A 13,105-nucleotide genomic window follows, 5' to 3' on the forward strand; every position below is an offset into this window, starting at 1 on the left:
GTGTACGCAATCTACATGGAACCATGAAATTCATTCTTATAAGTTCCACAGAGTACTAATTAGAATGATCATCATAGATTATGATCAAAATTACACACCAATGGGGGTCTGCATTACACAACAAGCTCCAGTTATTGAAATAAATGTTACTCTATATTGCCTCCAATGTCTAATGGTGGCCTCCATCTATTTCCCAAAGGTCATGCAAAAAGAGACAATCACCATATAATTTCCTTAACCTCATAGGGCATAGAACATATAACAATATACCATAGGAACTAGCCCTCAGCCTGACATCCATGCCAAACATTATGTGGAGGAAGGAACTGCAGACGCTGGTTTAAACCAAAGATAGACACAAAATGCTGGAGTAACTCCGCGTGCCAGGCAGCATCTCTGGAGTGAAGGAATGGGTGACATTTCAGGTCGAGGCCAGTCTTCAGGCTAGTGTCGGAAGAAGGGTCTCAACCCGAAACGTCACCCATTCCTTCTCTCCAGAGATGCTGCCTGCCTGAGTTTCTCCAGCATTTTGTGTCTATCTTCATGCCAAACATGATGCCAGGTTAAACTAATCTATTCTGTCAGCATGTGATTTATATCCCTGCATCCCATGCATTCTCCCACCAAAAACATACCAGAACAGAATTTAGCAATTTTGTAATTTCATCTTATCTCCAATTTCAATTTTCTGAAGTGGTCATGTGAAAATTAAACACATTAAACATATTAACTTTAAATCAGTCTTAACCTTTCTGCCAATTTCATTAGCATTCACCAATTGCATCAATAGAAACATAGAAAATAGGTGCAGGAGTAGGCCATTCGGCCCTTCGAGCCTGCACCACCATTCAATATGATCATGGCTGATCATCCAACTCAGTATCCTGTACCTGCCTTCTCTCCATACCCCCTAATACCTTTAGCCACAAGGGCCACATCTAACTCCCTCTTAAATATAACCAATGAACTGGCCTCAACTACCCTCTGTGGCAGAGAATTCCAGAGATTCACCACTCTGTGTGAAAAATGTTTTTCTCATCTCGGTCCTAAAAGATTTCCCCCTTATCCTTAAATTGTGATGCCCTTGTTCTGGACTTCCCCAACATCGTGAACAATCTTCCTGCGTCTAGCCTGTCCAACCCCTTAAGAATGTTGTAAGTTTCTATAAGATCCCCCCTCAATCGTCTAAATTCTATCGAGTACAAGCCGAGTCTATCCAGTCTTTCTTCATATGAATGTCCTGACATCCCAGGAATCAGTCTGGTGAACCTTCTCTGTACTCCCTCTGTGATGAGAATGGCTTTCCTCAGATTAGGAGACCAAAACTGTATGCAATACTCCAGGTGTGGTCTCACCAATACCCTGTACAACTGCAGGGTCTTGGTGAGACCACACATGGAGTATTGTGTACAGTTTTGGTGGGCATGAATTAGCCTGAACATTTGACATCCAAGTAAATTTCACTCCTTATTTTTTAAGCTTGAAAATGAAAGTTTCTTTTGATCTCCCCATTGTTCATTTGCATTAAGCACTGTATATTTAAGTTCTTGCAATCAGGATGACTTTTTGGTTTCATATTTTCAAACATGATTCAATTGCTACACATACAAATAAACAGAAGATGCAAACCACATTTCCATAAGGATAAATATTAAGAACATATCCCCAAAATACAATATCAGAACAATCCCTGCTGTATCTGGAAACCTGATCTAAATTGATGAGCCTTTGAGATACAAACGTGTACTCAATTGCATCCATTAATGGTACATAATATATAATAAAACAAGATGGGAATGTGAAGCTGATTGGCAATAAGTATTACACACTGCTTTTGGAATTTAGGATTTAGGATTTCAATGGTACCAGATTTGAAAAAAGTAGGTTACACGCCCAGTTGCTACCAAATTCGATACTTGGGATCATAATCCCAGGCTGAATTTTCACTCCTGTGGCCAATTGCAATCTCCAGACAGCCCATGCAGCATAGGTTTGTAATTTAAGAAGTGATCCCTTTGAAATGGAAAGTTAAACCTTCAGATGGAATACATCATTGTAAGAGCATTGGGAAATTCTGCACATGTAGTAGCTCAGGGCCAAACCGGCATCTTATAAAATGTCTGAAGGGAAAATAAATAACATATTTACAGAACAGAGGTAAGGCTGTTTTCAAGTTGTTTACATGAAAAAAAGGTAAATAAAATGCAATATTTCTTTTTATTAAAAAAACTATTGGATATAAAGTGACAAATTATTTGTAAAAATCCTCGCAGCTGTATATACTTGTAGTAACAATTGGGTGACCCGGCAATAGACTCCCCCCCCCCCCCCCCCCCCAGGTATATATGTTTGCTTAAAGCTGAGTCTAATGAAACCTGATCTACTGATTGACTTTGGCACCAGATTATATTGACTAATTAATAAACATCGGGAATATATTTTGAAATATCTATCCAAATCAAACCCGCTCAAGTCAGTGGTGCAGAGCCGAATGCTGCAAGGATCCGTTATAATGACCCGGTTCTCAAAAATGCACACTCTATACTCTAAAACAGTGAACTCAAACACCATGTTCAAACTAATTAAGTGAAGTTGAAAATAAGGAGGTGTTTGGCACCGGTAGACGAGAAGAGAGGCTTGGAATGAACAGTGGCATTGCTACTTCTGGATAAGGTTCCGGAGTATTGCAGACACTCAGTTCTTTCAGCTGGAACAATTTGGAACATTTGCCCTTTTAACGAAGACCCCGGGCAACCTAAATGAGGAGTTCAGTTGGAAAACTAGTTAAGATCATAGTAAAATTGACTATCACTTAATCGGAGGGGGTAAATAGATGTTTTAAAAAAGCTGAGTGTTTCCAGCATTTTCTGGTCTTATTGCAAAGTTCACGTCTCCAGTTTCTAACATATCTTCAGGCTGTGCGGTGGCGTCGTCAGTGGGGAAGGGGATTAGTTGCGAGCTTGGGATTTATCTCCCTCTCGCTGGCGCGTTGCTGCTGTACGCTGTCGGATGCTGCTGAGCTCGGACGCTGCGACGAGGCGAGTGTTCTCCGGCCGTGTGCGGTCTCTCTGCCTCACACACACTCAATCAGAGGCAGCTCCCGGTTCGTGTCACTAACCAGAACTGAGCTGCGAGCCAACGGACCGGGGACACTGCCCGGCCCCCGCTCCGAGAGAGACCAGCGCCGGTCCGGGTGTGTTTAAATCTGCCGACTCCGACCGAATGTGTTGTGTTTGGCGCATTACGGAGGGGACAGGCGCCGGCAAAGGCTGGGGTTGTTCCAGTAGGTGTTCAGTACTGTAACCTGGCATGGAATGGGGCGGCAGCCGCCGAGTGCTGGATCCCAAAAAGCGGTGTCACTTGATTTAGAGAGGACGGGAGAGTGAAGGGGACTGGAGTCACCATGTACTGCGACTCGGCCGTGTCACTGAGGGACAGGAAGGCTGCACTCTGGCTCCTGCTCGACATCTTCATCGTGACCTCGCACAGTTCTCAACAAGTCCTCAGGATCGGTAAGTTTCTTCCAACTTGTATTCATTGGCGGTGGTGACTTCCTGCGATCATTACGCCCCTCGTCTGTGCTCGTAGAGCGGCTTTCGGCTAAACTTAAATGCTTGTTTTGTGTGTGTTGGTGGAACCCGAAATACAGTGGGATATATGTGTGTGTGTGTGTGTGGGTCGAAGCCCCGATAGCCGGGACCGAGAACACAGAGACGCTGACTCGGTGCTCGAGTGTGGATTTTAGAAAGTTGGGATCAGAACAATCGCTTTGACGAGATGTGCAGGAAGGAACCGCAGATGCTGGTTTAAACCAAAGAGACACACAAAGCTGGAGTAACTCAGCGGGACGGGCAGCATCTCTGGAGAGAAGGAATAGGAATAGGTCTCGACCCGAATGGTCACCTACTCCTTTTCACCAGAGGTGCTGTCTGACCCGCTGAGTTACTCCAACATTTTGTGTCTACGATTTAAACCAGCTTCTGCAGTTCTTTCCTACACATGCTGTCTGGCCCGCTGAATTATTCCAGCATTTTGTGTCTATGTTCGCTTTGAAAATAGACACAAAATCCGACTGGATGTTATTTTTCGACTACATTCCGAAACCACCTCCAGTTACTTCACACAGAAGCACAATACCAAGACGCCTGGAAACCTGAAATGCAAACAGAACATGTTCCTAGACTTGGGTTAGGCAGCATTCATGCAGAGAAGTGAAGTTTCAAGTGGGTGACATTTAAAGAGAACTGGCAATAAAGCCTTGTTCTGGCGAACAATCATCAGACGGAAGCGTTGATGCAGCAGATCGCCGTTGTCCCTCTCCTGTAGAAACATATAAACATAGAAAATAGGTGCAGGAGTAGGCCATTCGGCCCTTCGAGCCTGGACCGCCATTCAATATGACCATGGCTGATCGTCCAACTCAGTATCCTGTACCTGCCTTCTCTCCATACCCCCTGATCCCTTTAGCCACAAGGGCCACATCTAACTCCCTCTTAAATATAGCCAATGAACTGGTCTCAACTACCTTCTGTGGCAGAGAATTCCAGAGATTCACCATTCTGTGTGAAAAATGTTTTCCTCATCTCGGTCCTAAAATATTTCCCCCTTATCCTTAAACTGTGACCCCTTGTTCTGGACTTCCCCAACATCGGGAATAATCTTCCTGCGTCTAGCCTGTCCAACCCCTTACGAATTTTGTAAGTTTCTATAAGATCCCCCCTCAATCTTCTAAATTCTAGCGAGTACAAACCGAGTCTATCCAGTCTTTCTTCATATGAAAGTCCTGACATCCCAGGAATCAGTCTGGTGAACCTTCTCTGTACTCCCTCTATGGCAAGAATGTCTTTCCCCAGATTAGGAGACCAAAACTGTACGCAATACTCCAGGTGTGGTCTCACCAAGACCCTGTACAACTGTATGTGATTAATTCTAGCTACTTCATCCAATGAGAATGCAAATCACGGTGGGGACATCTCACTAGAGAGAGCTCCCACTGTTTTCAGATGCATTGATCAAGGCTTGTTTCAGTTCCAACATTCAAGACTCCCACTATGAAAGCAGGCAAGGGCTGGCCGCGATTCAGAATAGTCTTGATTTATTTTTGTAAGGAGGGTGTTTCTGTCTGTGACGGTAGAATGGTGCTTTTTGAGTGGTGAATATATATATCGCCGATCTGTGCGTATATATATTTATGTATACACTACAGATCTGCGATATTCCACACGCCGCGGTTGTACTGAAGCCAGAACTTGGCGGGTTTAAAGAAAACATTAGCAGGTGTGTTTTAGGAGCTGTGCATGCCAACAATTAAGAATTCGTACATGCGTACTAACGTGCCCACACATTTCAATTAGGCAATTGAAACCGCAATATTCACTGCTCGATCGACTCGTTCAGGTGGCAGCGGTATCTCTCTCCCCCTTCACCTGTTACAGATATTGACAACCTCCACTAAAGATCGGCGAGAATGTGTCTTCATTAAAACTCACTGTGTTTTTAATCCCCCGCCCCCGTTAGATATGTCACCATTCCTGAACTGTGTTCGTAATCTAAAGCTGCGACCCATATAGCTCAGATTCGAACTAACACGTCTCCTTATTGACTTGGGACTCTACTTTAGATCCTGGCTGATAACATGTTGAAAGCTTTCTCCGAGTGATTTAAGTTGTACGTGTAATCTTCTTTCCCCAAATGCCTGACGTGACTAGAAACTCATGATGTGACTACCAGCCTTCTAAGTTTGCAATGAAACAAGAGTCCACACATACAGACACACACAAACACACACACACAAACACACACACACAAATATACAAGAACGCACACAGACCCTCACACACAGACCCTCACACACAGACCCTCACACACAGACCCTCACACACAGACCCTCACACACAGACCCTCACACAAAGACGCACACACAGACACGCACACACACAGACACGCACACACAGACACACACACACGCACAAGTAGACGCACACGCAGACACGCACGCACATACACATAGACACACACACACAGACAGACACACACACAGATACACACACACTCAGGCAGACACATACACACACACATACAGACTCACAGACAGACACACAGCCAGACACATAGACAGACAGACCCACACACACACACGCAGACAGAGACGCAGGCACACACACACGCCACCAGGAAAATTGCTTCCATTCAAAGCGTTTGCGATCCCTTAGCCAATTAAGTCGAGTACCCAGGCATTCAATTGAGACAATTCTGCTTTTCTCCGAGCTCGATTATGCAGCGCTTATTTAGTAATAAAGGTCAGGAACAATAACAGTTTTTGAGCGGCTCTTCACTGGAATGGAAAATGTCAAAGCGTTGAAGAGAGGCAGCGTGACCTTATCAAAATCAATACCGAGATTTCAATGAAGACTGTTGATCACTGCTTCAACTTGCAGTCTATGTAGTGGTCAAACATTAATGTGAAACTGGAGAACTTCTATTTTATTAATTTACATCAAAACTTTTTACAGAGTTAACAAATTGAAAGGATGTGAACTTTCTATTTATGAAGATAAATATACAAGTTATAGATAATACCTGAAAAGAAAGAGCTAAAAGAGACCATTCCTGGTTCAAATATAACTGCTTTGTTTTTAGGTTAGAATTTTGAATATTGCTGTCACTATTTTGATTTATAATAATAATAATAATAAATTGAATTTATATAGCGCTTTTCAAGGACTCAAAGTCGCTTTACAAGGCAAGGCAAACAAAAAAACAAAAACCAAAACAAAAACAGAACACAAACAAGAACACAAGAGGCAATAGCAGACGGGGTGAAGAGATATGTACATCTGGGGTAGGGACAGGAAATTACATCATATGTAGGAGAGGGGGTGAAGAGATATGTACATCTGGGGTAGGGACAGGAAATTACATCATATGTAGGAGAGGGGGTGAAGAGATATGTACATCTGGGGTAGGGACAGGAAAAGCTGTTGTAATTTCTGAGCAAAAATTGCAAAGAGGGGTAGCATCAGGCATTTGAAGTCTGCAGGCAGATCGGCTTCCTATCTGTTCAGTTGCAGATTTAAGATCTAAAAGTACATAAATTGACAATCAAATCTACTTCCCTTGGCAAGGTTGTCCATTAAAATAATATATTAGATTTATGAACCCATTCCTAGGTTTGTTTGCTTCTGACATTCTCATACCGACGTTCTGCTAGAGTGGCAGGTCCATTACATTACGTGTTTGATATTCAGGAGAGGGACATTATTAATGGTAGAATGGTTGGGTAGTCATAAGCTATCTGGCCCAGCTTTCGAAAAGAAGATAGTGATTTATAGTGTTGAATAAAGCCCTCTAAATTTGGATTGTTTATAAGAGAAACACCTCTGTACTATTAGCAGGCTGCATAGTAAACTGCCTGTTTCTTTCCTGCCTGTAGAGATGCTGATCTCAGCAGAACTGTGCAGGGAAACCATACCCAAACATGGTAGGAAAAATAAAAGTGACCTGCATTAGTCATCAACCCAGCAGATGGAGCTCCTGATGTCAGCAGGACTTGGTGGGGTGGGGGGTGGGGGGGGGGGGGGGGGGGGGGGGGGGGGTAATAGGGGGGAGATAATTGCAGGTGCTTCCTCAGGTTTGGGGGAGAGGGGGTGAAGAGATATGTACATCTGGGGTAGGGACAGGAAAAGCTGTTGTAATTTCTGAGCAAAAAATGCAAAGAGGGGTAGCATCAGGCATTTGAAGTCTGCAGGCAGATCGGCTTTATCTGTTCAGTTGCAGAACAACTGAAGATCAGGAGCAGGAACGAGACACAAAATATGTTGGGGGGGGGGGGGCCGTGCACAGCAGACGTAGCTGATCGGGGGGCAAGGTAATTTTACAGCTGGAATGGAGGGGAATAGCTATGGGAGCCACGGTCAATTCTGTAACAATGCTTCCATGGATAGGATCAGCTAGAGGACGGTTCTTTACTGAGATAACAAAGAGACTTGGTGGGATGCTGAGCAACAGAGTTACTGGAAGCCTAGCTTTAGCAGGATAATCGTGCTGGAGGCAGATTATGGGAGGAGAAAATAATGGAGGAAATAATCTTTCAAAAATAAACTTTTAGGTTCAGTTGGATGTTAATGAAATAGCTTATTATCAAATCACAGCATTTGCTTCTCCAGTTTAGTATGGAAATTGAAATAATATGTCTTGCTATAATGATTACTGATATGGTCAATTTGCTATTCAATAAAGTTCCTTTTTAATTCTAATCCTTTCACATTTTGACTGTAAAATTGACCAAAAAATTAGATTCACCTGTTATATTATTTCCCTTTTCATTTCTCGCTTGCTTTTATTCCCACAGGCAATGGCAGATAGTCATGAATCAAAATTCTGGACAATGGCTCAGAATTCATACTGAATCTAATTATATTTCTATCATTCCTTTCTTGTGTTACTGCTAACCAGTGAAAGGCAGTTCAAAAAAGGACACACTGATTTCAGCAATAACAATTTATCCTACTAAAATGAAATATAATTCCCATTTACACCTCCTCTGGACCCATCTTTTATTTAACTTTACCACCCACTTCTACCATTCATTCCGTGAAAAAATATTTCCTTTCTTCCACCATCTGAAAGTTTCCTGAAAGTTTCTCTCATTGATAACTATATCCTATTCTGATGAAAGGCCAGATCCGAACAATTATCCCACAAATATCCATAATGTACCATGTATTTCCAGAATTTTCTGTGTTGAATTCAGATTTTCAGCAACGGCCACATTATGCTGCTTTTGAAGGAAATGTTACTTATTTAAACGTGTAGAATGACGCTAAACATTTTTCTCCGATTGGTATTTTGTAATCCTGCCATTTAAAACTCTATTTCCTCCTAACCTTCCTATCCCGGTACCCTAGTCTCTCAATGCATAGGAAGGAACTGCAGATGCTGGTTTACACCAAAGAGACACAAAAATGCTGGAGTAACTCAGTGGGACAGGTAGCACCTCTGGAAAGAATGAATGGGTGAATGGAAATGTCACCCATTCCTTCTATCCAGAGATGCTGCCTGTCATAGAGTCATAGAGTGATACAGTGTGGAAACAGGCCCTTCGGCCCAACTTGCCCACACCGGTAACACGTTCCAGCTACACTCGTCCCATCTGCCTGCACTTGGTCCATATCCCTCCAAACCTCTCCTATCCATGTACCTGTCTAACTGTTTCTTAAACGTTGGGATAGTCCCAGTCTCAACTACCTCTTCTGACAGCTTGTTCCATACACCCACCACCTTTTGTGTGAAAAAGTTACCCTGCAAATTCCTAATCAAATCTTTTCCCCTTCACTTTGAACCTATGTCCTGTGGTCCTCGATTCCCCTATTGGCAAGAGATACTATGCATCTACCCAATCGATTCCTGACATGATTTTATATACCTCTATAAGATCACCCCTCATCCTCCTGCGTTCCAAGGAATAGATACCCAGTCTACTCAACCTCCCCCTATAGCTCAGACCCGCTAGTCCTAGCAAAATCCTCGTAAATCTTCTCTGAACCCATTCAAGCTTGACAATATCTTTCCTATAACATGGTTCCCATGTCTGTATCAAACCTGGGCGTCTTGTTCTGTGAGGCAGCAACTCTACCGCTGCTCACTATGCCGCTATGCTTTCTAAATAATTCCATTCATTAGCATGCAATTTATTTGCCAATTGGTAAAAGCCCATTCTTTTCCTAACCTACTGATGTTTGACAAGTACCATCATCCTCAATTATATAGTACAAGCGGATACATTTTTTAACATCATTCCAGAATTGTGGGCATCATTGGTAGGATCAGCATCTAGTGTTTCTCCCTCATTGCCTTTGAGAAGGTGGTGGTGAATCGTTGCCTTGTGCTGTTGCAGTCCATGCAATGAAGGACGGAACTGCAGATGCTCAAAAGCACACAAAATGCTAGAGTAACTCAGTGGGTCAGGCAACATCTCGCTGTCCCGCTGAATTACTCCAGCATTTTGTGTCGTGTCCCCTATTCTCTCAATTTATCCATCTTTTTCTGATTTTGCCAGATTTTGCATTCATTGCTAATCATAATGAATGTTAATTTCAATTTGTTCTTGCCCGCAAGGGTCGAATCGAAACAGTGGACTAAAATGAGCTGTTTGCATACATTAGAGAGACAGAAGGATGAGAAGAAAGGAACTTCAAATGTTCTTAAAAATTGTTATTTTTTACAACCTGTTGTGCATTTGAAAAGGGGAATTTGATCCCTTTTAAAACAAGGTAAACAAATTAGACTGTCAAATTAGGTTTGTGTTATTTTATTGATTGAATTAGATTACATTGAGCATAAATGTAGTAGCTTTTATGACTTAATTGGTGTAAATGGATGTTGTGTCATTAAATTAGAATTTTTCAGATAAAATTTGTGTAAGACATTTCAACAATAATTTTAAATAATTGGATTGTTTCACCTCCTTTCTCTTTCAAACACCAGAGAATAGACCATGCATCAAGCTACTGTTTCAACAGCATGGAATGATTAGAACTGAGTATTATTACACTGCACATTGAACGCATAGGTAAACTATCAGTTCCAACTTTCCAGTACTGGTTGGTTCTGACAGAATAATTTTCAAGACTACAAATCCCAACCTTTTGGAAGATTACTGTTTAGAAATGATTCTGTGCTATGCATGCAGGAAATAACATGAAGGTATTTTTAAGCTGATTATTTTGACAATGTAACTGGGGGAACAGAAAGGTCAGAATGGGATTGGAAAGAGGAGTTAAATTGGTTAGCAACTTGGAGACCGGGTAGGCCTTGGTGGACCGAGTGCAAGAGTCTAAGCTTGGTCTCGCCGATGTACATGAGACCACTTCAGGAACACAGGACAAGGACTATGTCCAATCGTGTATCTATTAACCCACTCCACCCCACAATCAGTCTGAAGACGGTTCTGGCCTGAAATGCCACCTATCCATCTTCTCCAGAAATGCTACCTGACCCGTTGAGTTACTCCAGCACTTTGGAGTTTGTTTTTCACGAGGTGGTGCTAGGGAAAGACTACTGTCTCCGCTCTCCCTTTAGTTCGACAGCATGCTGCAACCTCTGCTTTGAAAAATAATACGCGGTGTAACATTTGAAAATGCATGTCATTTCTGAAAGCTCTAATTCTGTGATGGTGTTCCATTTTAAAAACATGATTTTTTGTAAATGGTTAGTGTGACCTCAAGGGTTGACTCCATTTGCCATCCATTGCCTTCTCATTTTGTCCTTTAAATTTTATTCTCCTCTTACTTCTGAGAATTTATCTTGCTGTCACACGCGAACACAGCCTGGAATTTAAGATCTTTCCAGGTCTAGTTAGTCTATTTCCACAAAGAGAACAAAGAAATTCACATTTTTATTCAAAATTACCTGTCACCAAGACCCATGCCCGTGCTTTGTGCAACTATCAAATGTCATTTGAAGGAGAAGCTTGCTCAGAAAAATACCTTTGTACATGGTTGCAATCAAATTGGTTGCATAGATGAATATTAATCTGAAAGCTTGCTCGTTTTAGTTCCTCATCAAATGTGTTTACTGGCAAAATCATCACGTCTTGCCTATCCTTTATTGAAGGTGGAAATGAGCAAACTGAAAGCTTCAGATGCTGTGGTGAAGGTAACTCCACAGTGTGGTCAGGCAACATTGCATTGACTGACAACCAACAGTTCCACAGGGAACAGTGTATTGTCAGCAGATTGTGCACAGCAAATCTCCAACTTCTGCATTAAATGGACCAGATGTGGAAATGGAGATGAGTTGGAGGTCCGGTCTTGATGTGCCTGACCTTGTGCTCTATGATGGTTCTTGCAGCCATGCAGTGACCCTCTGCATTCGACAGGCATTGACAAACCTGTAAAAGGGTTGGTGCAAGCAATCTTGTTTTCTTTCATTTTGACTTTATTTTAATGTCATAAGTTCATAAGTGATGGGAGCAGAATTAGGTCAACCCCATTCTTCTGCCATCTTCTCCCCAAACCCCCTGACACCCTTACTAATCAAATACCTGTTAATCTCCATTTTAAAAACACCCTTTCCTATTTCACTCCACTCAGGCTTTTCATTATACGGTAAGTTTCTATGAGATTCCCCCCTCATCTTCCTAAATTCCTGCAAGAACAGGCCCAGAGCAGTCAAACGCTCGTTATATGTTAACCCAGTGATCCTTGGGATCATTCTTGTAAACCTCCTCTGGACTCTCTCCAATGCCTGCACATCCCTTCTCAGATATGGTGCCTAAAACTGCTCCCAATACTTCAAATGCGGTCTATCCAGTGCCTTATAAAGCCTCTGCATTACATCCCTGCTTTTATATTTTTTAATATTTGTATTACTTTGTTCACTTTTTTAATTATTAAAATCTATACAATAATTTTTAAGTATCTCTGACCATCATATAAATTTAAGAAGCATTCAAAAGCTGCCAAAGACCATTGGGGCAATGTGGTTCAGAACCTAAGTGAATCTTTCTAAATTATGATCTGCTCAGATTTTGGAATGATGCTCCGGTTTAGCATCTGATAGAGTAATTCTGGAAGACTAGGCATGTGGGTACTTGTGGCTACTCTAGCACATTAGCTAGGGCATTCCATGATTTTATAAATTCAAACTACGATGATGGACTCTTGATTTCTGACCACATCAGGATGGTATATGATCAGGAGATGATGATATTGCAACGTGACCTCCCTTGGGAAGCAGGATGGCACAACAGTGGATCTATTAGAGCCCCAGCAACTCGGGTTCAATCCGACTTGAGGAATTTGCACATTCTCCCTGTGACAACATGTATTTCCTCTGACTGCTTCTGTTTCTGAGAAGATTGAAAGAGATTCAGTATTTGTCCAAATACTTTAACAAACTTTTACAGATGTAATGTAGACTGTTTCACGAGGGGTTGCATCATGGGCTGGCACGACAATTCCAAAAGCACTGGAATGCAAGAGGCTGAAAAGAGTAGATGACACAATCAGGTCCATCATGGGCACAGCCCTTCCATAGAAAGCATCTCCATGAGTCTGAAGAAGGGTTTCAGCCCGAAACGTTGCCCATCTCCTTCACTCCATAC

General features: G+C 42.2%; 1 protein-coding gene across 4 annotated transcripts in view; it reads left to right on the top strand.

Moving 5' to 3' along the window:
* Positions 1–13,105, top strand: part of grik1 (glutamate ionotropic receptor kainate type subunit 1) — a 291,625-nt gene that overhangs the window by 8,754 nt on the left and 269,766 nt on the right. For 3 of the 4 annotated variants that reach the window (XM_033033233.1, XM_033033237.1, XM_033033235.1), the window contains exon 2: positions 3,094–3,512. In XM_033033233.1, coding sequence (XP_032889124.1) covers positions 3,404–3,512 — 109 coding nt within the window. In that variant the 5' untranslated portion in view covers positions 3,094–3,403. Of the gene's footprint in view, positions 1–2,655; positions 3,513–13,105 lie in introns of those variants that run through there. The other variant, XM_033033234.1, reaches the window with a different exon arrangement.

Source organism: Amblyraja radiata, chromosome 14, assembly GCF_010909765.2.
Source record: "Amblyraja radiata isolate CabotCenter1 chromosome 14, sAmbRad1.1.pri, whole genome shotgun sequence".
NCBI lineage: Eukaryota > Metazoa > Chordata > Chondrichthyes > Rajiformes > Rajidae > Amblyraja > Amblyraja radiata.